Here is a 25,903-nt window from a genome sequence, read left to right on the forward strand (position 1 = left end):
TCTTCTCTCCTTTTTTCTGGCTGGCATGTTGATATGGTAGCTGAAGCAGCCTTTTTGAATCATGAGGTCTAACCCACGAACGACAAAGCAACAAGGTGATGGGGCCTGGATGCTGACACTATGGATAACCACCTACCTAGTTCTTTTTATTTAAGCTACTGTTGTTCTGTCACTCAAAGCCATGTGCTTAATCCTAAGTAATTGAGACACAGTCATTCATCCAGTAAAAGAATATCCATTTATGCTAGACATTGCATTCCATGCTTTCTCAGGATTCTCCATTTCTCCCACATGCCCTTCTCAAACCCATTCTACTCACCACAGCCAGACTGACCTTTCCGAAACACAAACCCAACTCTGTTTCCCCTCTGCTCACGTCGTCCAATATCTCCCCATTACTAACAGGATACGTTCAAGCTCCTCAGCCTCCCACTAAGGGTCACCCCCTTTGACCCTTGCCTACTCCAAGCACCCTACTTGCCCCGCTGACCATCCACCCTACACACTAACCACCCTGGACTTATTGCCTAGTAAAGCCTTATTCATTCATGTCACTTGGTGTTTGCACACATTGTTACCTCCCTTGGAATTTCCTTCTTTCACATGCTCACGTTCAAATTCTACCCCATCCTTCCCACTATGTGAGTACCTAGTATGTGTCATGAACTGAGGTCAGTGTTTTCACAGCAGCAACTCATGGGTAAGGCCCCTTACAATCCCCATTTTATAGACAAGGAAACTGAGACTCAAAGAAGGGAAGTGGATTGTCACAGATGGGCATTCATAGTGATGACTGACTGCTACCAGGTTCACTAAATCTAAACAGTTCTTTTTTTTTTTTTTTTTGAGACAGTCTCGCTCTACCGCCCAGGTTGGAGTGCAGTGGTGCGATCTTGGCTCACTGCAACCTCTGCCTCCAGGGTTCAAGCAATTCTCGAGCCTCAGCCTCCCGAGTAGCTGAGACTATGCATCACCACATCCGGCTAATTTTTATATTTCTAGTAGACATGGGGTTTCACCATGTTAACCAGGCTGGTCTCGAACTCCTGACCTCAGGTGATCTGCCTACCTTGGCCTCCCAAAGGGTTGGGATTACAAGTGTGAGCTATTGCGCCTGGCCAACAATTCTCTTTATGTAGGACTCAGGTCTCTAATATCTTTCTCACCTGCACCAAGTATTCTGGGGCACAGAAGACTTGAGTTCTCATCTCAGCTGAGCCACTGATTACCATCAGCAAGGTGGTGGAAGCTGCTGGTTATCTACAAAAGTCCACTTCCCCTCTCCCAGAGTAAGTAAGTTACTGATAAACACACGATCACCAGCTAGAAACCATATTTCCCAGCCTGCCTTACAGCAAAATGTGGTCATGTAATTAAATTCTTGTCAAGAAAATCTGAGAGGTGACGTGTGTCACTGGGCCTTAAAACACTGGGTATGCCCACCTCCTCACTCTCATCTTCCTGAGAACCAGACATGACCCAGCTTCCACTCTGCAGAAAAAGAAGAGAAAAAGAAGCCAACTTGGACTTTGAGTAGACATCTTGGCCCACGAGGTTGGAGTCATGAAAAGCAGGGCAACAAGAAGCAAAAGCAATCTGGGTCTAAATGACTGAGTGGAACCAGAAAGAAGTCTTTCCTGTTTTACAAGCCACATTAACACTTTTCTGGGCCAGGTACAGTGGCTCATGCCTGTAATCCCAGCACTTTGGGAGGCCCAGGGAGGGGGATCATTTGAGCCCAAGAATTTGAGATCAGATCAGCCTGGGTGACATAGCAGGGCTACGTTTTTACAAAAATTTAAAAATTTACCGGGTGTGGTGGCATGCGCCTGTAATCCCAGGTACTCAGGAGGCTGAGGCAGGAGGATTGCGTGAGCCCATGGAACTCAAGGCTGCAGTGAGCTGTGACTGTGCCACCGCACTCCAGAGTGAGGCTGTGTCTCAAACAAAACAAAATGAAAGCCATTTTTCTTGTTCTCTTTGTTACAGCAGCTAACACTTAAATATCTCTTACTGTGTGTAACGTAATATTAAATGTTTTAACTCAGTGAATTACTAGCTGTGTGGTAGCAGGCAAGTCACTTCACCTCTATAAGTCTCAGTTCCCTCGTCTGTATAACCTGGAATAACAATGCGCTAACTTAGATTACCACGAGTCAGGTGAGATATTATGAGTCAGTACTGAATTCCCTAACAAGCAGACAGCTCATGTGTTTAAGGTACTGGCAGCAAATTTGAAAGACTTTGATGTGAAGAAGAAAAAGAGGAGGAGGAGGAGGTAAAGCATAGCTATTGCAAAATAGTCACAGAAAAATTTGGGACTTCCTTACACTAATTTTACAGCTTAATAATATTTTATTCTGAATCATATACAGGGGAACAGGCAAACTTACCCAAATTACGTGGACTATAAATGAAGGAGAGGTGGTTTCCCAAAGGAATTTTGGGGAAACCTTTTACCAAGAGAAGGGTGACTAAATCCTGGAAGGCATAAATAGCCCACGCCCACTTCTGCCCTTGGGTCTTTCTCTGCTGGCGAAGAGCTCCGCCCTTCAGCCAATTGCATGGGACACGGTTTGAAGTCCTCCCTCCCCACCCTGGACCCCTTCTCTGGACGTGCTAACAGCTACTGTTGGCTCAGCACTGTTGTGCCAAGTTGGAAACAGTGATCGCTGTTGGGAACTTACTGCATGCCAGGCACTGTGCTAAGTACATCAGCCAATAACTTGTTTAATCCCATCTGTTGAGTGTGTAAGTATTGGAACATATTTTAGCTTAGAAACAAAAACAGAGGCTAACAGTGGTAAAGTGGCTTTGCCAAATGTCATGTATGTAGTTTGGAGCCAGATTCAAACCCAGAAGGGTCTGAAAGATTCAAGCTAGCAGCAGGGACTGAGAGACAAGCCCGGGTCTGACGCCAAGTCTCTCAGGCCCTGCTGCTAGCCTGCCTGTGTTGCTGTCTCAGGAGGGGCCGAAGTACCACTCCACAGACATCTCTGAGGAGAGCCAGATGACCCCTGTCCTTCATATAAATCCAGAAGCTCGGCCGGGCGCAGTGGCTCCTGCCTGTAATCCCAGCACTTTGGGAGGCAGAGGTGAGCAGATCACTTGAGCCCAGGAGTTCGAGACCAGTGTGGGCAACATGGCAAAAGCCCCCCTACACTAAAACAGGGAGCTGAGTACAGGGCCCAGTGAAGTCTGTGTGAGATCCAAGGTTCTAAGGTTATTTTGAGACAGAGTTTCGCTCTTGTCACCCAGGCTGGAGTGCAATGGCACCATCGCGGCTCACTGCAACCTCTGCCTTCTGGGTTCAAGCAATTCTCCCGCCTCAACCTCCTGAGTAGCTGGGATTACAGGTGCCTGCCACCATGCCTGGCTAATTTTTGTATTTTTAGTAGAGACGGGGTTTCACCATGTTGGCCAGGCTGGTCCTAACCTCAAGTGATCCATCTGCCTCTGCCTCCCAAAGTGCTGGGATTACACATGTGAGCCACTCCACCTGGCTGGGGGTTGTTCTTATTTGTAGAGTGGGGGAGGGTAGACACCCATGAACCTCAAGTCCAGGTATCTCTGTGAAGCAGAAGTGTGGCCAGGGACGGAGCAGGGAATCCACAGCCCACTAGAGGGTGGTCTCCAGTGGGACTCATTCCTATGCCTCTTCCCACGGAGAAGCTCAGGCTTAGGGCTTTGCCATAAAATGGGTACATCGGACAGCAGACTGCCCTAGCCCGGGAGAGGGTGTGAGTCAATAATTTTGTTTCAAACATATTGTTTTTAGTCAAAATAAATTTCAAACAATGTAAAAAGTGTAGAGGAAAAAGAGAGATCTCCCCAAGAGTGTTCAAACGTGCACATGATTCCATTATATTACATACATGTTATCTACATATACATAATACGCATCTTTTTCTATATAAGTAGGATTATAATATTTTATTTTTATTTATTTTAATTTTTTATTTTATTTTAATTTTTTTAAGATGGAGTTTTGCTCGTGTTGCCCAGCTGGAGTGCGATGTTGCTATCTCAGTTCACGCCAACCTCCACCTCCCGGGTTCAAGCCACTCGCCTGCGTCAGCCTCCCAAGTAGCTGGGATTATAGGCACCCACCACCACGCCTGGCTAATTTTGTAAATTTTTAAAAATAAAAAAATTTATGTGAGACGGAGTTTTGCTCTTGTTACCCAGGCTGGAGTGCAATGGCGCAATCTCGGCTCACCGCAACCTCCGCCTCCTGGGTTCAGGCAATTCTCCTGCCTCAACCTCCTGAGTAGCTGGGATTACAGGCACGCGCCACCATGCCCAGCTAATGTTTTGTATTTTTAGTAGAGACGGGGTTTCACCATGTTGACCAGGATGGTCTCGATTTCTTGACCTCGTGATCCACCCACCTCGGCCTCCCAAAGTGCTGAGATTACAGGCTTGAGCCACCGCGCCTGGCCTAATTTTGTATTTTTAATAGAGATGGGGTTTCACCATGTTGGCCAGGCTGGTTTCAAACTCCTGAAACCAGCCTGATCCACCTGCCTTAGCCTCCCAAAGTGCTGGGATTATAGGCATAAGCCATCGCTCACAGCCTATTTTTATTTTTAAAAATTTATGTTGAAAATTTGTTTTACCAACCTTAGTTTTAACTACACCTCATACATAAAAAATGAAATTTTTAATTTAAAATGTATTAAAAATTTCCTGGACTCAAGTGATCCTCCCGCCTCAGCCTCCCAAAGTGCTGGGATTCCAGGCGTGAGCCACTGCGCCTGGCACAATACTTCCTAATGCCCTCTGAGCCACATGTGGGGTGGAGGTGTGGACAGTGGAGAACCTTATAGTCCGGTGGAGAAGGACCCCTCAGCAACTGTGATACACAAGCCAATAGGCCCTAGGATGTGAAAAAGGCCCCATGGAGGGATTTTTCAGGCTGAGGAAACAAACAGGTAAAGGAACAGAGGCTTGGCAGCATGAGGGGCATTGTGCATGAGGAGCCTGGGGTGGCTGGAGTGGAGGGTGGGAGGGCACCCGGAGGCTGGCTGGGGTGGGGCTCTGTCCTGCTCATCCCTGTAGCCATATTTCCCAGCCACAGCAACACCTGAGCAGCTCACGGGGCGGGCACTTAACATCATCTTGGTTCATTCTCACAAGAAGCCTGTGGTGTCTCCATTTGACAGATGAGGGGACTGCACTCAGAGTAGCTTCCTTTATTTCTTCTGTCCATCAGGGCACACTCATGCCCAGTCCCCCAACCTGTGTGTCCTCCCTAAGATGACCCGCACCCTACCGTTTTATCAACACCAGCCCTCAGGGCTGTCCAGACCCTGAGCTGCTCAGCAGTGCCTCCTTGGAACCCTCAACATGGGACTCTACGTTTCATGCTCCAGGCTGGCCAGATCTCAAGTCCCAAAGTATATGAAGGTGTCCTCCTCCCAGACCAGCTGCAGGGTGAGGGCCATGGCTGCTCACCCTCTAACCCACTTTGGCCAAGCAGCACTGCCTCACTTGCAGTGTGCTCTCAGAAACCAGCCTCATGTGAATGTTTGCACACACATTCTTTGGATGTTGGAATTATTCTCCCCATTGGATGGAAGAAGAAATCGAGGACTAAGGAGGCTGAGTAACTTCCTCTGCAACTCACGGCCTCAGCGTGGCAGACCAGGTCTGGGACTCTGCTCTTATCCCAGCCAGGCTCAGGTCCTTCGCTGGATCAGCTGGGGAGGGGACGGGCCTCAGATAGGGTGGGGTGGACATGCTTACCTCACACCTTACCGGCGTGTGACTTGGAGTAATTCGCTCCGTGCCCTAGTTTTCTGACCTCTGGAATGGGGATAAACTACCTAGAAGTGCTATTTACAGGGTTGAGCAGTGATTAAAGGAGAGACTGGAAAAGAAAGAGCCGCCACGGGGCACTCCCCGTCAGTTCCCACCACGCCTGCACACAGTAGGCACTCCCCGTCAGTTCCCACCACGCCTGCACACAGTAGGCACTCCCCGTCAGTTCCCACCACGCCTGCACACAGTAGGCACTCCCTGTCAGTTCCCACCACGCCTGCACACAGTAGGCACCCCGTAAGCACTTATTTGGTCTTAAAGTTGGCACTAATCTTGACCCAGCACTTCTAACAACAGGGTGGCATGAAGAGTTAGGCCAGGATGGATTAAGGAATTCAAGGGGATTACTTAGTAATCAGCTAAACCACTTAAGCTGCCTGGGAAAAGGCTAGGATCAGACTGTTCATTAATTTATTCAATAAATGACTGTCGACCTGGATTGATGTGATGATGATGATGATGATGGTGATGGCAGTGCTCAGTTATTGAGAATCTACCATGTGTGGGGTATTTTATATAGAGTCTCATCACGTCAGCCCTATAAGGTTGATACATGTAAGTTGTGTTGTTCTGTAACAGGGAAGGTGCTAGTCGGGTCTGAAACTAAGGCAAGGCAAAAGAGATACCCAGGGCACACATTTAAGGAGACCCCTGCTGTTGGGGACCAGAGTCCCCACCTTAGTGCTTGTGGCGAACACTGTGATGTGCTGCCCACTGTCCCCTTCTGTGAAATCACTGCCCTAGGCTGGCACGGTGGCTCTCATCCTGTAACCCCATCAGTTCAGGAGGCCCAAGGCAGGCAGATCTCTTGAGGCCAGGAGCTGGAGACCAGCCTGGACAACATGGTGAAACCGCATCTCTACTAAAAATACAAAAGTTAGCTGGGCCTGGTGGTGCACACCTGTAATCCCAGCTACTTGGGAGGCTGAGGCAGGAGAATCATTTGAACCCAGGAGACTGAGGTTGCAGTAAGCAGAGATCACACCACTGCACTCCAGCCTGTGCAACAGAGCAATACTCTGTGAAAGAAAGAAGGAAGGAAGGAAGGAAGGAAGGAAAGAAGGGAGGGAGGGAGGGAGGAAAGGAAGGGAGGGAGGGAGGGAGGGAGGAAAAGAAAAAAAGAAAGAAAGACAAAAGAGAAAAAAAGGAATAATTACTGTAGTCCCCAGGAGTGCTATTGGTAGGCAGCCATCCCCTGGCAGCTCCTCCAGGGATAGGCTCACCTGGGGATAGCTGCCTTGCCCACAGTCACACCACTTCCCTGGGCAGCTCACATCCAATGACTGATGGAGGCAGGTGTATAAAGGATTAAAATGGCCCAACTCAGGACAAGTCTGAAGGGCCCTTCTAGCTCCAGAGCTCTCAACAGGGCTGGCCGAGGCTCTTGCTGGGCCTGCTTTGTAGCTTCCTAGCTTGCTTCTGCTTATGTCCCCTCCCTTCCGCAGATGCTGATGCTGAAGGCACTCCCTAATCCACCCCTTACTAGCTGAATGTCATCTCAGAGTCTGCTTCCTGGGGAACCCAACCTGCAACAGTGTCACTGATGGAGTAGCTCCTTTCTAGCTGGCTCTAACACAGCCTTCCTAAGATTCTAATACAAAGGTATCTCCAAAGGTATCTTACTACAAATCACACTGCTCTCAGTACTTTACCTGCATTAGCTTGTTTAATCTCCACAGCAGTTCTATAGGGTAGTACTATTAGCATTCCCATTTTATGGATAAGTTCAAGGGACGTTATACTTTTCTTGAAGGAAAAAAAATCCCACAAATGGCAGCTTGCTGATAAAATCCAGTCAACCAAAAGATCATTCAAAATAAAGACTATCAGCCTGGAAAGTTTCATATGGATAGAAAAAAAAAAAGGATGGAAAAATGTCTGTGTCATGACTCAGTTCCCAACCCTGAGGAAGCCTGATTCCTGACCCCAAAGACCCAGCCTAGTTATAAGAGTGAAATCCACAGGACCAAAGAGGCAGCAGTTGCTTTAGGAGGCAGCCCCAGGGGAGAGGTGAGAGACACCCTGTTGGCACCACGGGAAGCTTGTGTGATTCCCTTAGGAGAGCCAAGACTCGGGAGGTGTGCTGACTTGCTTGAGGTCAGGCAGCTAGTAAGAGTTGCTTCTGGGCCAGTCGCGGTAGCTCACGCCTGTAATCTCAGCACTTTTGGAGGCTGAGGCATGCAGATCACCTGAGGTCGGCAGTCCAAGACCAGCCTGACCAACTTGGAGAAACCCCATATCTACTAAAAATACAAAATTAATCCAGCATGGTGGCACATGCCTGTAATCCCAGCAACTCAGGAGGCGGAGTCAGGAGAATCGCTTGAACCCAGGAGGTGGAGGTGGTGGTGAGCCGAGATCGTGCCATTGCACTTCAGCCTGGGCAGGTGTCAAGCCCGTTGCTCTCCCCACTGCCTCTACCCGTACTCTTTCTTCCCCTGGCCGGGGATGGTAGGGTCGGAAGTCTCCAACAGGCACAGTGGCTCACACCTGTAATCCCAGCACTTTGGGAGGCTGAGGTGGGCGGATCATCTGAGGTTGGGAGTTCAAGACCAGCCTGATCAACATGGAGAAACCCCATCTCTACTAAGAAAAATTACAAAATCAGCCGGGCATGATGGCACATGCCCGTAATCCCAGCTGCTTGGGAAGCTCAGGCAGGAGAATCACTTGAACCCAGGAGGCAGAGGTTGCGGTGAGATGAGATCGTGCCATTGCATTCCAGTCTGTGCAACAAGAGCAAAACTCCATCTCAGAAAAAGAAAAAAAAGAAATCTCCAAACAGTGTCAGGAACTTGGGGATCCAGGCGGTGGGCTGCCCCAGCCTCATCTACTCTTCTGTCTGCTGTCAGCAGTCTCTTTTGGAGGGATGAAGGAGGGAAGAGCTCAGCAGATGGACTCCCTCCTCTGCTTCCCTCTTAACTCTGGCAAGAGGCAGGTGTTGGGGTTTTCATTGTAATCCCTTCCATATGGAGAGCACTTTGGAGTTTACCAACTGCTTATCAACCCATCTCTGAATTTGTTCCTTACTAATTGTGAGGTTTATTGCTTTGTAATGTAGCAGGGCAGGGATATTAGCCCCATTTTACTGGTGTGGAAGCTAAGGCCCAGAGAGACGGGAATCAGGGCAGTGTCCAGCTCAGGGCCAAACCCTCCTGTCCTAATTCAGCCCTGTGGTTTCTGTAGCTGGCCTGGGGTTCCAGGCAAAGCCGGGGCAAATGCCACCCTCTATGAGCCCAGAGCTCAGGCCAGTCCCTTCCCAGAAGCCTCTCTTTCTCTCTTCATCCTGTCCTAGAAATTCCATGAACTTAGGGGAGACCTTTACTTATTTGCCAAACACCTCCTGTCGCCACCCACATGCCCATCCTGGTAGCTTCAGTGCACAGTGTGGCCTGGGAGAACACACAGGCTGGTGGAGGGCCGCATCAACAAACAAGCCTGGCATGACAGCCAAGCCCAACTGCTGGGGACAGAAGGTCTCAGCCTGGTGTTCCTTTCCAGAGTCCCTGGAATCCATGCTCTCCTAGAGAATGCCCCACCACCGTCCTAGCACGGTCTGCGGCATCTCTGACCCAGCCTCCTCCCTGCATTCAATCTCTTTCCCAGCTTTTCTCCCACATCCCAGAAGCACCTAGGGATTTTTCCAGAGTGAGCAGCAGAGGGTGGCCAGGAACTCACACTGGTGCTCAGGACTCAGGCCAAATCCTGCCAGGTCTGAGCACACTCCATATCCCTCATCTGTAGAATGAGGATTGCGCTTGCCTCACAAAGTTGTCGTAAAGCCATCTGACCTTTCTTGACCCTTCTAGACACCCCATACTTTCCCCACACATTCCTTGGATTTGTGTGCTTTCCTGCCTTGAAACGGGCTCTTCTCTAACTCCTAAAAACACTCATCACTCAAGGCTCTGTTCATCACATCAAATGTCACCACTTCCCTGAAGCCTGAACTGACCCCAACCCCAACTATTAATAGCTAACTGCTCCCTCCTCTGGGTGTGCCTGGTTGGCCGGTCTGTTGTCCTGGCTGTACAATCTTCCCCTAGAACTGTTTTCTAGAACTCATCATAGTCTTCCTTGCAGCAAGATTAGTTTAGTTCCAGGCCTGTAACCCACCTCCTCCCACCTGGACTGTGATTCCATGAGAGCATGTATCAGGTTGACACAGGGCCTGGAAAAAAACCAGCGCCAATTTGTAGAATAATTGCCATCACTTACTGAGAACTGCCCAGGTGTCTGGCACTGTGCTAAAGGCAGCATAACTACCTGAGGAGACAAGGACCATCTCCCTCTAAGAAACAGCCTCAGAAATCTAAACGGATGGTGTCTTGGGCAAGGGAGAAAGCCAGGGTCCAAGCCACGCTGTCTGAACCCGGTGCCACCCAGCTCCTCTCTGGCAGAGCACCAAGCTCCCCCCACCCTAAGAGGTGGGAAGTCCAGTTACCCCACCACCCAGCGGCAGCCTCTGTCCTCCAGGTTGTGACACAACAATTGCACAATCCACAAGATATTTTTGAAATAAACTGTCAGTTTCCTCCCCTGGGCACTGCGGCCCCCATGCCATCCAGTGTCTTCAGCAGACTTGGGACTTTGGAAGCTAAACATAGTCAGGACTCAGGATGATAAGGAAATGAAAACGGCAAGACTGTAAAGTGACCCAGTTTTATTTTGGTTTTGGAGTCCACATAGAGCACTGCTCCACGGGTTCAGGCTCTACAAACTACCCCTTCTTGAGGTGGGAGGCCCAGTAACCGCAGGGTCCAGGCAGCAGGGTGGGAGCTCAGGAGATGGTGGCTCTGGGAACCTGATCCCCAGGAGAGAGGGGACAGCAGGCAGAGGCCTGCAATGGCTCAGATTGAGGGGAGACGGAGGCGAGGGGTAAAGGACACGATCCAAGAACCGGAGCCCGAAAGCTGAAGCTGGTCCAGTCTCCTTCACTGGACGGCAGAGGCTGGGGTCAGAGAAGTGAAGCCAAACTGTCCTCCTGCAGCAGGCAGGATCTGGAGGAACGCCTGGGTCCCAGCTCGGCGCTGGGCACCGCGCACACAGCCGCCGCCTCCACCGTCGCGGAGAGCGCACGCGGGGCGCAGTCGCTGGGTGGGGTGTCTGGCGGGCAGTCGGGCCCCGGCTGCGTTCAGCAGCTTACGGAGCCGGCGGGCGGCGCGGATCCCAAGTCCCAGAAGCAGTCGAACTCGCTCTGGCCCAGGGAGAGCTCAGGCAGCTCGCGCACGCGGTGCAGCCCGAGCTCCAGCTCCAACGACGTCAGCGCCTCCTCGTCGATGAGTTCTGCGTCCATGCCGCCCAGGGCGTGCGCGGGCGGCGGCGGGGCTGAGGCGCTGGGCGCTGGCTGCGGGCCCGAGGAGCCTCCCGGAGCGCTGGGGGGCGCGGCCGCGCGGCCGGGGCACAGCGTTGCCACAGGCTGCAGGTGCGCGCTGCCCGCGGCCGGCGGAGGAACGGCCGAAAAGGGCTGGAAGGCGGACGGCGGCCCGAAGGCCCCGTACGCCAAGGCCCCGGGTTGGGGGGGCGGCCCCAGCAGAGGCCCCAGCGGAGGGCCCCGCGGCCTCAGCCCGCTGTCCAGGCCCGGGCCCGCGTACGGCGGTAGAGTCCTGAGCGCGTGAGGGCCGTGGGCGGCCGCGGCGGACGGCTGCCTCTGCACCAGGCGGTAGCCCTCGGCGAGCATCAGGTGGTCAGCCATGGCGGCGGGCCGGCTGCCTGCGGGGACAGCACGCGGTGGTCAGCGCCGGCTCCCCCGGCCCGGGCCAGCGGCTCCTCTGCGGCGGGAGACCCGGGCACCGTGCGATCCCTGCAGCTTGGCTGGGCGGAGGAAAACCGAACCCGACTCGCGCCGCGGCCCAGCCCACTCCAGCGCACCCCGCGGTCGCAGCTACGAGTCGCAAAGACCCTCACGCGGCAGCGCTCCCAAACCTCTGCGCCGCGTCCCCCGGCTCGGCGTACTCTTATAACCAGAGGCGGGGCTTCCCCGCCCTCGGACGCTCATTGGCTGGGCGAGACGCTTCTGGGCGGGCCGCGTACGCCTGCTTCTAGGATTTGGCCCCGCCCCCTCTGGATCCCCGCCCCCGCCCCAGGCTCTGAGCACTGCCCCGGGGCGGGGTGTTTGGCACTTTGAGAGGGATTCGGTGTGGCCTTCTGGGCTTCGGAGTCGAGGCTTGGCTGGGGTCGAGCTTGAACTGACCAGAAGGCGGGGTGGGCGGGCCAGAGGTTTAGGCCCCCGAAGAGCTTCAGGATGTCAGGCCCACACAACCTGTTAACTTTCCAGATAGAGACCAAGGCTCAGTGGCGGAAGAGGCTTCCTGGTCTTGATCCAAGTGAGACTCCAGTCCAGCCTTTGTGATTGCGCAGCTACACAGGGTGCATGCACCTTAGTGGTGCAGGGTCCTTGCAGGAGGTCAGCTGTCCATCCCCATAACCCCCAGAAGAGCCTGTTGCTCCCCCTCTCCTTCCCACCGCACCTTGTCTGTTGAAGCATGTACTGAGTTGTTATTAAAGTAATTTATGGGCATGTCTCCTGAAGGACTTGTTCATCTTCTTCTTCTCAGCACTTGGCCCAGAGCCTGGCCCAGAGCAGGCTTTTAGTAAAAGCTGAGTGAATGAACTAATGCTGGAATGAATTGCAGCTCTCAGCTGAGCCTCAGTTTCTTCATCTGTAAAAGGTGAAGGACAGCAGCACTCTCTCTTTGTGAGGGGTAAGTGAGGGCATGTGCATACAGTGCCCAGCACAGTACCTGGCAGTGGTAGATGCTCAAAAGTGTCCCTCAGATGAATGAAAGGCTGTTTAAGTCCTGTCCCGAAGGGCCTTCCCTTGATAACAGTAATAATAACTTGGACTTTTAGAATGTTTTACGTTCTACAAGTATTTTGTTGGGGGAAGGGCATGAATTATCAGCCCTATTTTGGTGATAAGGAGAGGCACACAAAGAGAGAGTGGCTGTCCCGAGGTCACAGGCAGCCAGAGTTAGCGTGTGAATGCCGTGTGTTTTCCAAGGCCTTAGGGCAACTGGAGTCTTTCCCGTGGCCAGGAGACAGCCTCCCAGACCTTGCCCTCCACGCATTGACACACACACTCTCCCTTCTCTGATCTTCCTCCCGGCCGTGGCGTCCTTGGGACTTCCTGGAACTTGAGTTTATCCAGTTGACATACAGGGGAGAGCCCTAGAGTGAGAATTCAGAGGCCCAAGGTCTTTTTTTTCCTCTTTCTTCTTATTTTTTTTTAAATAGAGATGGGGCAGCAGGGGGTGAGGAGGGTCTCAGGCTGATCTCAAATCCCTGGCCTCAAGTGACCCTGCCACCTCAGCCTTCCAAAGAGTTGGGATTACAGGCATGAGCCACTGCACCCAGCCAGAGGCCCAAGTTCTAATCATATCTCTGCCACCCACAGAGGTGTGACCTCCACTACCAACGGGCTGTGACTGTTGAGTGTTGAGTGGGGAGTGTCACTTGATTCCCCAGGGCCTCAGCTTTCTGCTCTGTGAAAGGGAGATGGTGATCTTTCCTAGTCAACCTGAGAGCTTGTGGGAAGTGATAAATATCATTGGTGTGGCCACATTTTTGCAAAGTGTAGAAGCTACACCCTGGAATTTATTCCCCTGAAGCTTTCTCTACAGGTAAGGCTTCTCACAGAAATTCCTAAACCTGGCCATACCTCACTTATCTGGAGATGTGAGGGGTAAGGGGTGGGTGAGTGGGGGCTTTGAGAAAGAATCTCTGCCCCACCCTAACTTCCTGACACAGACTCTCCGAGGATATTTTTAAATCATAAGAATCTGTATTTTCAAAAGTCACTCTGGGCTGGGCATGGTGGCTCACACCTGTAATCCCAGCACTTTGGGAGGCGGAAGTGAGAGGATTGCTTGAGTTCAGGAATTCAAGACCAGCCTGGGAAACATAGTGAGACCCTGTCCCTACAAAAAATTAGTTGGGCATGGTGACATGTACCTGTAGTCTGAGCTACCCAGGAGGCTGAAGTAGGAGGATTACCTTAGCCCCGGAGATGGAGGCTGCAGTGAGCCATGATGGGGCCACTGCATTTCAGCCTGGGTGGCAGAGATCCTGTCTCAAAAAATGAACAAGTAGGCCAGATAGGTGGCTCACGCTTGTAATCCCAGCACTTTGGGAGGCCGAGGCAAGCAGATCCCTTGAGCTTAGGAGTTTGAGACCTCTGTCTCTGCAAAAATAAAAAATTAGCTGGGAGTGGTGTGCACTTGTCCCTGCTACTCGGGAGGTTGAGGTGGGAGAATCACTTGAGCCAAGGAAAGAGAGAGAGAGAGAGACAGAGAGAGAGAGGAAGGGAGGGAGGGAGGGAGGAAGGAAGGAAGGAAAAGAAAGACAAAAGGAAAGAAAAAGAAAGAAGGAAAGAAAGGAAGAAAGAAGGAAAGAACGAAAGAAAAGAGAAAAAGAAAGAAAGAGAAAGAAAAAGGGGAGAAAAAAGGAAAAATAGAGTAGGAAAGATGTTGGATGCAGGGGTGGAAGGGAGCAGGTTGCAGTATTGCAAAGGATGGCCAGCCTAAGCCCCATTGAGACCTCAGGGTTTGAGCAGAGACTTGAAAGAAATGGGGTATTTGGGGCAAAAGTGGGCTGGGCATGGTGGCTTATGCCTATAATCCCAGCACTTTGGGAGGCTGAAGTGGATGAGTCACTTGATTCCAGGAGTTTGAGACCAGCCTGGCCAACAGAGTGAAACCCGTCTGTACAAAAAAAATACAAAAATTAGCCAGGTGTGGTAGTGCGCACCTGGCTCCTAGCTACTCAGGAGGCTGAGGCAGAAGAATCGCCAGAACCCAGGAGGCAGAGGTTGCAGTGAGGCAAGATGGCACCATTGCACTCCAGCCTGGGTGACAAAGTGAGACTCTATTTAAAAAAAAGAAAAAAGGCTGGGCACGGTGGCTCACACCTGTAATCTTAGCACTTTGGGAGGCCGAGGCAAAGGATCACCTGAGGTCAGGAGTTTGAGACCAGCCTGACCAATAGACCAATATAGTGAAAACCCATCTCTACTAAAAACACAAAAATTAGCTGGGCATGGTGGTGTGCACCTATAACCCCAGCTACTCGGGAGGCTGAGACAGGAGAATTGCTTGAACCCAGGCAGCAGAGGTTGCACTGAGCTGAGATCGAGTCATTGCACTCCAGCCTGGATGAGAGTGAGACTCTGTCTCAAAAAAAAAAAAAAAAAAAAGCAGTATCAGCAGAGGGAACGCTGGAGCAGTACTTCTAAAACTGTAGCAACAAGTCCCAAAGTGTCAGCATTACCAGGGACCCCATTAGAAATACACATCTAGGGCCCCACTCCAGACACAAATTAGTTTCTATATCAGAAATGGGGCTCAGCATCTGTGTTTTAGTAAGCCCTGCAGGTGATTCTGGTTGAGGCCCTCTGAGTTAGGGGAAAGCCTTAGGCAGGAATGAGCCACAGCCCTGAGGGAGTGTGGACAGAGCACAGCGGAGCTGGGAGGGTAGGAGGGAGGCCAACTGCATGGGGTCTTGCAAGGACTTTGGCCGAGGAGTGACAGGATCTGGCTTTTGCTCTGAAAGCCTTCCTATGGTTGGACCTCATTTGTTTCTAGAGTTTCCATAAACGACTTCCTCCAGGCTCCTTGGATGCCCCAAGCACATTGTCCCTTCAAGACTTTTGCTGTGCCCTCTGCCTGGAATGCTCTTCCCTCAGACAGCCACAAGACCTTCCCTGACCACCCTCTATCCTCTCTGTCCCCTTACTCTGTTTTATTTCCCACTTAGCACCTACCACCATATAGTCATGCACTGCATTACATTTGGGTCAAGACAATGGTCCTATAAGATTACAATGGAGCTGACCAATTCCTATCACCTAGTGACCTTGTATCGATCCTAAAGTCGTAACGCAACACATTATGTGTTTGTGGTGATGCTGGTGTAAACAAACCTACTGCACTGCCAGTCACATTAAAGTATAGCACAGGCCGGGCGTGGAGGCAAGCCTGTAATCCCAGCACTTTGAGAGGCTGAGATGGGTGGATCACCTGAGGTCAGGAGATTGAGACCAGCCTGGCCAACATGGCAAAACCACGTCTCTACTAAATTGCAAAAATTAGCTGGATGTGATGGTGGGTGCCTGTAATCCCAACTACTCTGGAGGCTGAGGCAGGAGAATCACTTGAACCCGGGAACTGCAGTGGGCTGAGTTTGCACCACTGCATTCCAGCTTGGGCGACAGAGCTAGACTCTGTCTCAAAAAAAATATTGCACATACAATTATGTACAGTACACTTGATAATGATGATAAACAACTATGTTTATGTATTTACGGTATGTTTTATTGTTATTTTAGAGTATACTCCTTCTACTTAATAAAAAAAGTTAACTGTAAAACAGCCTCAGGCAGGTCCTTTAGGAAGTATTGCAGAAGACACTGTTATCACAGGAGATGACAGCTGTGTGCATGTTATGGCCTCTGAAGACCTTCCAGTGGGCCAAGGTGTGGAGGTGGAAGACAGTGAGGCTGATGATCCTGACCCTGGGTAGGCCCAGGCTAATGTGTGTGTTTGTGTCTTAGTTTTTAACAACAGCAACAAAATTTTGAAAATAGAAAAAACTTACAGGATAAGGATATAAAGAAATAAAATGGGCTAGGTGTGGTGGCTCATGCCAGTAATTCCAACACTTCGAGAGGCTGAGGCAGAAGGATCACTTGAGCCCAGGTGTTTGAAACTAGCCTGGGCAACATAGCAAGAACCTTGTATCTACCAATAATAAAAAAATTAGCTGAACATGGTGGTATGCGCCTGTAGTTTCAGCTACTTCGGAGGTTAAGGTGGGAGGTTCACCTGAGCCTCAGAGGTCAAGGCTGCAGTGAGCCATGATTGTGCCACAGCACTCCAGCCTGGGTGACAGAGTGAGACCCTGTCTTCAAAAAAAAGAGGGCCGGGCAAGGTGGCTCATGTCTGTAGTCCCAGCACTTTGGGAGGCCCAGGTGGGCAGAGATCACCTGAGGTCAGGAGTTCAAGACCAGCCTGGCCAACATGGTGAAACCTCGTCTCTACTGAAAATACAAAAAATTAGCCGGGCATGTTGGCACAAGCATGTAATCCCAGCTACTTGGGAGGCTGAGACAGGAGAATCGTTTGAACTCAGGAGTCAGAGGTTGCAGTAAGCCAAGATGGCACCACTGCACTCCAGCCTAGGCAACAGGGCAAGACTCTGTCTCAAAAAATAGAAAGAAGGAAAAGCTGCACAACGTGTTTGCGTTTTAAGCTAAGTGCTATTGCAAGAGAGTTTAAAAGTTTTAAAGCCTGGCGCGGTGGCTCATGCCTGTAGCCCCAGCACTTTGGGATGCTGAAGCAGGCGGATCACACGGTCAGGAGTTTGAGACCAGCCTGGCCAATATGGTGAAACCCTGTCTCTACTAAAAATACAAAAATTAGCCGGGTGTGGTGGCACGTGCCTGTAGTCCCAGCTACTCAGGAGAAGGAGGCAGAAGAATTGCTTTCGGAAGGCAGAGGTTGAAGCGAGCCGAGATCATGCCACTGTACTCCAGCCTGGGTGACAGACTCCATCTCAAAAAAACAAAACAAAACAAACAACAACAACAACAACAACAAAAACTATATAATGTTACAGTAAGCTAAGGCTAATTTATTATTAAAGAAATAAGTCCATTTTGGGAGGCCAAGGCAGGTGGATCACCTGAGGTCGGGAGTTTGAGACCAGCCTGACCAACATGGAGAAACCCCGTCTCTACTGAAAATACAAAATTAGCCAGGCGTGGTGGAGGGTGCCTTTAATCCCAGCTACTCAGGAGATTGTGGCAGGAGAATTGCTTGAACTTGGGAAGTGGAGGTTGCAGTGAGTTGAGATCACACCATTGCACACCAGCCTGGACAACAAGAGCAAAACTCTGTCTCAAAAAGAAAAAAAAGAAAGAAATATTTTTTATAAATTTAGTGTACCTTATAAAGTCTATAGTAATGTACAGTAATGTCCTAGGCCTTCATGTTCACTCATCACTCACTCACTCACTAACCCAGAGCAACCTCGAGTCCTGCAAGCTCCATTTGTGGCAGTGCCCTATATAGGTGTACCAGTTTCCTTGTTATCTTTTATACTGTTTTTTTTTTTTCTTTTTTCTTTCTTTTGTTTGTTTTTTTTTTTTTTTGAGTCACAGTCTCACTCTGCTGCCCAGGCCGGAGAACAATGGCACGATCTCAGCTCACTGCAATCTCCACCTACTGGGTTCAAGTGATTCTTAAGCCTCAGCCTCTTGAGTAGCTGGGATTACAGGCGCCTGCCATCACGCCCAACTAATTTTTGCATTTTTTGTAGAGACAGGGTTTCACCATGTTGGCCAGGCTGGTCTCAAACTCCTGACCTCAAGTGATCCACCTGCCTTGGCCTCCCAAAGTGTTAGGATTGCAGGAGTGAGCCACTGTGCCTGGCCTATACTGTATTTTATATCATATTTTTACCGTAGCTTTTCTATGTACAGTACATGAATATTTACCATTGTGTTAGGGTTGCCCACGATGTTCAGCCCAGCAGCAAGTCGTACAGGTTTGTAGCCTAGGAACAAAAGGTCATACCATATAGCCTAGGTGCATAGCAGACTGTGCCATCTGGGTTTGTGAAGCACACTCCATGATATTTGCACAATGATAAAATCACCGGACAACATGTTTCTCAGAACATATCCACATTGTTAAGTGACTCGTGACTGTATTTCAGAGAATGATTTCCCACCACTGGGTCAGCTCCCAGAGAGCACAGGCATTGATTGTTTTCCTCTGCACAGTCTCCAAGGCATCAGAACAGTGCTTGACACATGGTAGGGACTTAGTATTTATTGAATGAATGCATTAGGCACAGAAAAACTTGCTATCCTTGTGGCTCATGCCTATAATCCCAGCACTTTGGGAAGCTGAGGCAGGCAGATCATCAGGTCAGGAGTTCGAGACCAGCCTGACCAATATGGTGAAACCCTGTCTCTACTAAAAATACAAAAATTAGCCAGGCACAGTGGTGTGTGCCTGTAATCCCAGCTACTCAGGAGGCTGAGGCAGGAGAATTGCTTGAACCTGGGAGGCAGAGGTTGCAGTGAGCCAAGATGGCACCATTGCACTCCAGCCTGGGCAACAGGGAGAGACTCCATCTCAAACAAACAAACAAACAAACAAACACACAAACAACCTGACTACCCTTATAGTAAGTATCCTTATCCTTTGCGTTCTTATATTAGAGCAAAGACTTTTTGACAGAGAAGGAAAGTGAGATCCAGAAAATGGCTGGAATTGCTGAGGAGTGTATGTGGAGCATGTATGAGTGGCATGTGTGCGGTGGAATCAGGAGTGGAAGCAACATTTGTAGCCCTTGGAGCGGAGCCTTTCACACTGCCTAAGCTGCTTTTAGCCTAAGCCACACCTTTACAAGCACGAGTAGGCAGGACCACAGTAGTTCTTGGCCCAGGTGGGCATTGACCAGCAAAAGGCATTGGGCCCTGAGGTCCATTTTGTGCTGCTGGGTAAGGGTGCAGTCCTTTCCTCTCCTTCCCTGTGTCCAATGCCCTTTCTGAGGATACACCGGAGGATCCACCCCCGGTGATTTTATCTCCCTCAAGGACCTCAGGTTCTGACTGGTGTGGACAATTGATTTGATACCTCTTGGGTTTTGCTCTTGCTGACTGCCGCATTTCCAGTACTCAGCAAGGGACGAGGCTCTGACAGGTCTCAGCAAATACTGTCTAGAAATTGACTGAGACTGGAGGGCTCAGGAGAGGGTGTGGGGAGGACCTCATTCTCGAACGTCTGAGCTGGTTTCTTGGTCCATAGCTGACCACGATTCCTGCCTCCCACCCCCACCCCAGCCAGCTTAGCAGACTTGTGCTCAAACCTGGTGGCTTCTCTGATGCTGAGGTCTGGGCTGACTGGCAGGCAGAGTTTGTCTCCTCTGCTGCTTTTTTGCTATGTTGCAGAGGAGGGGAGATATTTATACCACATCCCCCAAGGGCCATGTCCTCAAAGAGACCCCAGCTGATGATCTGCACCATTGTGCCTGATGCTCAGCTGAAAAGAATGAAGCTACAGGTTGGATGCTGTGGCTCATGCCTGGAGTTCCAGCTACTGGAGAAGCTGGGGCGAGAGGATGACTTGAGCCCAGGAGTGAGCCATGATTACACCACTACACTCCAGCCTGGGTGACAAAGGGAGACCCAGTCTCAAAAAAATAAATAATAAATAAAAAAAGATGGAGGCTACAGCACCTGATTGTAACAAGAATAATATTAGTTAACATTCACTGAATATAGTATAACAGACATGGGCTGGATGCTTTACAGATATTGTGTTATTTAATTCTCATAATAAACCTGTAAATAGTTACTATTATCATTCCCATTACACAGAGGAGGAAACTGGGACTCAGAAAGGAAAGTGAACACAGAGCCACACAGCTAGTGATGGAGGACAGGCTTGTGGCAGCTCTGCTAGTTGCCTCTCAGGGGGCACTTTCTTTTCCCCTTTACCTGCGTTGTACTCCTGCCCAATAATATCAGCATAAGAGAAAGGTAATATTTGAGCAAAGCCTTGAAGGAGGTGAAGGAATTGGCCAAGCAGACATAGAGGTGAGTAGGACAGCATTCTAGACAGAGGAAAGAGCCTTCCATATCTGCTTGGCCAATATTACCTTTCTCTTATGCTGAGCACCCTATTTAATTGTAGTGGTTTTCAAATATGTTCACAAATTTTTTGATACTTCTCCCTTAAATTCCCCTCTCCTTGAATGTGAGATAAACATAGTGATTCACTTCCAGCTAAGAGAATACAGAAGAAGTGATGGTGTCATTTCCAAGACTAGGTCATAAATGATATTGTGGGTTCCTCCTTGCTCTCACTCTGGAATCACTTCCCCTGGGGAAAGTTAGCTGACATATTGTGAGGACATGAGGACACTCAAGCAGCCCTGTGGGAAGGCCCACATGACAAAGAACTGAGGCTTCTTGCCATTAGTCAGTGAGGAATTAAGGCCTTTTGCCAATGGCTGTATGTGTGAGCCATCTTGGAAGCAGCTCCTCCAGCCCCAGTCAAGCTTTCAGATGACTACAGCCCCAGCCAACATCTCGTTTGCAAACTCAGGAGAAACCCTGAGCCAGAATGACCTAGCTAAGCTACCCCTGGATTCCCGACCCACAGAAACTGACATACTAAGTGTATGTTATTTTAAACTGCTCAGTGTTGGGGTAATTTGTCACACAGCAATAGATAGTTCTCCCTTGGTATCCATGGGGGATTGGTTTTAGGACTCCCTATGGATACAAAAATCCTCATTTGCTTAAGTTCTCAATATAAAATGATGTGGTATTTGCATATAACCTATGCATTATCCTTTGGTATTCCTTAAATCATCTCTAGAGTACTTATATTGAATACATTGTAAATGCTATGTAAATAGCTGTTATACTCTACTGTTTAGGGAATAGTGACAAGAGGAAAAAGTCTGTACATGTTCAGTACAGATATAATTTTTTTTTGGACAGGGTTTTGCTCTGTCACCCAGGCTGAAGTGCAGTGGTATGACCACAGCTCACTGCAGCCTCAACCTTCCAGGCTCAAGTGATCCTCCCACCTCAGGCTCCCGAGTAGCTGGGGCTACAGGCATATACCACCATGCCTGGCTAATTATTTTTTCTTTGTTTTAGAGACGTGGTCTTACTATGTTGCCCAGGCTGGTCTTGAACTCCTGGGCTCAAAGATCCTCCCAACTTGGCTTCCCAAAGTTCTGAGATTACAGGCAGGAGCCACTGCCCCTGGCCTAGACACAATTTAAAACAATTTTTTTTTCAACTCGAGATTGGTTGGATTCACAGATGCAAAACCCACAGATACTGATTGACTGTGTATTAATATAGCAACCTGCCTCTGTTCCATCCCCCAAATGGGCCTTACCTTGCTATATTTTCTATTTTTTTCTCAGCATTTATCATTGACTAACATACTAAGTAACTTTTTGTTTTGTTTTGTTTTAGAGGCAGGGTCTCACTGTGTCGCCCAGGCTGGAGTGCAGTGGCACAGTAATAGCTCACCGCAGCCTTGACCTCCTGGGCTCAAGCAATCTTCCAGCCTTGGCCTCCCAAAGCACTAGGATTATAGGCATGAGCCACTGTGCTTTGCTTCATTCCACATTTTAATGCTTAGAGAACCTACAACCAGATTCTATTGATTCTAAGACACAAAAATCTTTTTTCACACTTTAACTTTTCCAACATAAGAATCTTTTAGGCCAGGCATGGTGGCTCATGCCTATAATCCCAGTATTTTGGGAGGCCCAGGTGAGTGGATTGTTTTAGCTCAGGAGTTGGAGAACAGCCTGGGCAACATGGAGAAATGCTGTCTCTACAAAAAATTTAAAAATTAGCTAGGCGTGGTGGCATCTGTCTGTAGTCATAGCTACTTGAGAGGCTGATGTGGGAGGATGGCTTGAGCCCAGGAGGTGGAGGTTGCAGTGAGATGAGATCATGCCACTGCACTCCAGCCTGGGCAACAGAGCCACATCCTGTTTTGAAAAAAAAAAAAAAAAAAAAAAAAAAAAAGAATCTTTTAAAATTGATAAGATCTCATATTAATGAAATACAGTATGAATCAGGCACTGGTCTAGGTGTCTAAATGAAACAGGTGAAGCTCCCTGCTAGTGCGGAGTTGACATTCTGATGGTTGAGAGATAAACAATTAAACATAATAAATAAGTAAGTTAGGCTGGGCCTAGTGAATCGCACTTGTAATCCCAGTGCTTTGAGAGGCCAAGGCAGGAGGATTGCTTGTGCCCAGAAGGTTGAAGCTATGGTGAGCCATGATTGTGCCACTGCTCTCCAGACTGGGTGACAGAGCAAGACTCTGTCTCAGGGAAAAAAAAAAAATGTAGAGTGACAGATGCTGATTTTGTTTAGGGTATCAATGTGCCCAGACAAAAATCAGACACATTCCTGGACAAAGAGGTATGAGCAGAAAAGGCTGGGTGGGACTTCCTGGAAAGCTTTTTAAAAACAAATGGAATTTGTCACACCTGCAATCCCAGCTCTTTGGGAGGCTGAGACAGGTGGATCACAATGTCAGGAATTCAAGACCAGCCTGGACAACATGGTGAAATCTCATCTCTATTAAAAATACAAAAATTAGCTGGGCATGGTGGCAGGCACCTGTAATCCCAACTACTCAGGAGGCTGAGGCAGGACAATCGCTTGGACCCAGGAGGTGGGGGTTGCAGTGAGCTAAGACCATGCCACTGCATGCCAGCGTGGGCAACAGAGTGAGACTCTGTCTCCAAAACAAAAATAGGAATTATCTACAATGAGTAAACTCACAGAGACAGAATGCAGACTGGTGGTTACCATGTGCTGGGAGGAAGGGAGAATGGGGAGCAACTGCTTAATACATACAAGGGCTCCTTTAGGGGTGATAAAAATGTTTGAAGGCCGGGCACGGTGGCTCACCTCTGTAATCCCAGCACTTTGGGAGGCTGAGGCGGGTGGATCACGAGGTCAGGAGTTCAAGACCAGACTGGCCAACATGGTGAAACCCATTTCTACTAAAAAATACAAAAATTATCCAGGCATGGTGGCTTGTGCCTATAATCCCAGCTACTTGGGAGACTGAGGTAGAATTGCTTGAACTGGGACCCGGGAGGTGGAGGTTGCAGTGAACCAAGATTGTGCCACTGCACTCCAGCCTGGGCTACAGAGCAAGACTTCATCTCAAAAAAAAAAAAAAATTTGGGAACTAGATAGAGTTGGTGGTTGCACAAACATGGTGAATGTATTAAGTGCCACTGAATTGTTCATTTTTAAATAGCTAATTTTATATTACATTGATTTCCCCTCAATTGAAGGGAAAAACCAACAGATGGTTTCAGCCAGCACTCACTTTTTGTGCTTTGCCTTTCATCTTTTTCTGCCAGGGATGAGGATGTGATGCCTAGAAGACAGCAGCCATTTTTTTCAGCATAAGCAAAGAATTATAGTAACAATAACAGCTAACGCCTATAGAGCACTTAATATAAAGCCAGGTACGGTTCTAAGCTTTTTATCTACATTGACTCATTTAATATTTAAACCAACCCTATAAGGAAGATACTGTTATTCCCATGTTACAAATGAGAACACAGGTACAGAGAAGAAAATTCATGGCCCATGCCAAGGAAGGCAGAGTGAAATCTAGTTGAAGACTGAACCCTCCATGCACCATGGAAACTCTGTAGCAGCCCTGGATACCTACCTTGGTCTTCTTAACTATTTGAGAAAAACACTCCCTATTTAATTAAGCCATTTTAGTTAGGTTTCTATTCCACACATTCTGAGATTGAAAGCCAGGTATGTCTGACATCTATGCAAGTGTGCCTAACCACTCTGCTCTCCTAGCCTGCAAAAAGTGGTCAAGTGCTTGTGGGCTCTCTGATCCCAGTAGATGGTGGCCCTCTTGAAAGTGGAGCGGGGGTCTTCCTCCACTTTGAAGTACCATCATTGAGCATGGGTCCTGGTCCAGCTGGAGCAGTGCAGTGTGTGATGGGATTAGCAGTTTGGACCCAGAGAAGGGGCTCAGAGTGCAGTGAGGGAGACATTCCCTGGTGTAAAACAGACATCAAAGATAAAGTGAGCCCAGAGGCAGGGGAACTTCATGATGGTCAGGATCTGGACAGATGAAGAAGACAGAAAATGGGCTTTCCAAACAAAGAGCACAGCTTTTGAGGGAAAGCATCAAGGTGTGAATGTACAGAGTGGCGTTCAGGAAGTACCAATAGCTGGGCGAGGCCGGAAAAATGGGCATGGATGTCGAGAGAGGGAGAAATCAGTTCTGAAGGGTGAAGACTCAGAACTCAGGACTTAGAACATTGAAAATCATCTGTGCAGAGATTTCTGTGTCTTACTGCAACCCCAGGAGAAATGGCAGGAAGTGTTTCTCCCATTTTACAGAAAGGAATTGATTTCAGAGCGGCTTGATTTCGTTAATGTTGCCTCGTTAGCAAGTGGCAAGAGTGGGACTTGGACTGGGGTCTTTTAACCTCATGCCCCACACTTGCCTGCTTGAGCAAGTGGTGGTCAGCCTGCCTCTGTGGGTAGGGAGGGACTGCAGAAGTGTTCTGAGCAGGAAAGGGATGCTCCTTCTATAGGAACTTTCTCTTTTGCCAGTGCATTTGAGGTGACTTTCTGGGGCATGGAGGCAAACTCGTTCATTCGTTCGTTCATTCATTCATTCATTCATTCATTCATTTATTTATTCAAAGAACGCTTGCTGAGCTCCTTCTGTGCACCAGACACTCTGTGTTATCATGGAGCTTACAATTTAGTGACAAGAGAGACAAGAACCCAGTAGAAAAAAAACCCAAACAATTACAAACTGTCAAGGGCTAGGAAGGAAACAAGCAAGGTGATGCAAACTTATGTTAGAAAGAGGCGTCAGGGATGGCCTCCTTGACAGGTGACGGACAATAGGTTGAACTGATGGAGAGGAGGAGCCAACTCTGCCAAGAACAGAAGGAAGATGTTCGGGCAAAAAAAGCAGTGTGTGCAAATGCTCGGGTAGGAAAAGCTGGTAGGTTTGAAGAACTGAATAAAGGCCCTGAGGCTGGGGGGCGGTGAGCTGAGCATTGACCATCAGGCAGGTAGGCAAGGGTCAGATCATGAGGGCACTGAGATGCCAAGTCACGAGTGTGTGTTGTGTCTCGGGTGGGATGGTAAACCACTAGAGCCAGGAGGTCAGCCTGCATGTCCCAGCAGGACCAAAACCCTGTGACCTTGTGGAAGAGGGAGATTAGGGAAGGCAGGAGGGGCTCAACCAGCTGCAGTGGAATCTCATGTAAAGGAGGCAGGGGCATTAAGTTCTAAAATCAGCAGGTAAGGCAAAAGTCACATGCAGTCCTTAGGAATTCAGTAAGGAGGCTGGATGCGGTGGCTCATGCCTATAATCTCAGCACTTTGGTAGGCTGAGGTGGGTGGATCACTTGAGATCAGGAGTTCGAGACCAGCCTGGCCAACATGGAGAAAACCCATTTCTATTAAAAATACACACACACACACACACACACACACACACACACACACACACACACA

At 49.2% G+C, this 25,903-nt stretch overlaps 1 protein-coding gene and 1 long non-coding RNA gene across 2 annotated transcripts in view; one reads left to right on the top strand and one right to left on the bottom strand.

The window, feature by feature from the left end:
* Nucleotides 1-10,469: 10,469 nt before the first annotated feature.
* Nucleotides 10,470-11,756, bottom strand: CITED4 (Cbp/p300 interacting transactivator with Glu/Asp rich carboxy-terminal domain 4). The gene has a single exon (XM_032247128.1). The coding sequence runs from the start codon at nt 11,516-11,518 to the stop codon at nt 10,958-10,960; it is 561 nt and encodes a 186-aa protein (XP_032103019.1). The 5' UTR covers nt 11,519-11,756; the 3' UTR covers nt 10,470-10,957.
* Nucleotides 11,757-13,064: 1,308 nt separating this feature from the next.
* The window catches only part of LOC116529362, a 14,991-nt gene continuing 2,152 nt past the window's right edge, over nt 13,065-25,903 (top strand). Inside the window, exon 1 of the long non-coding RNA XR_004259471.1 lies at nt 13,065-13,445. This is a non-coding gene — a long non-coding RNA (uncharacterized LOC116529362). The remainder of the gene's footprint in view (nt 13,446-25,903) is intronic.

Source organism: Sapajus apella, unplaced genomic scaffold (assembly GCF_009761245.1).
Source record: "Sapajus apella isolate SASKATOON/1434 unplaced genomic scaffold, GSC_monkey_1.0 scaffold62, whole genome shotgun sequence".
In the NCBI taxonomy this organism is placed as follows: domain Eukaryota; kingdom Metazoa; phylum Chordata; class Mammalia; order Primates; family Cebidae; genus Sapajus; species Sapajus apella.

Excerpts from the sequence above, each read along its gene's own strand:
- CITED4 (XM_032247128.1), bottom strand. The coding sequence starts at position 11,518 with ATGGCTGACCACCTGATGCTCGCCGAGGGCTACCGCCTGGTGCAGAGG.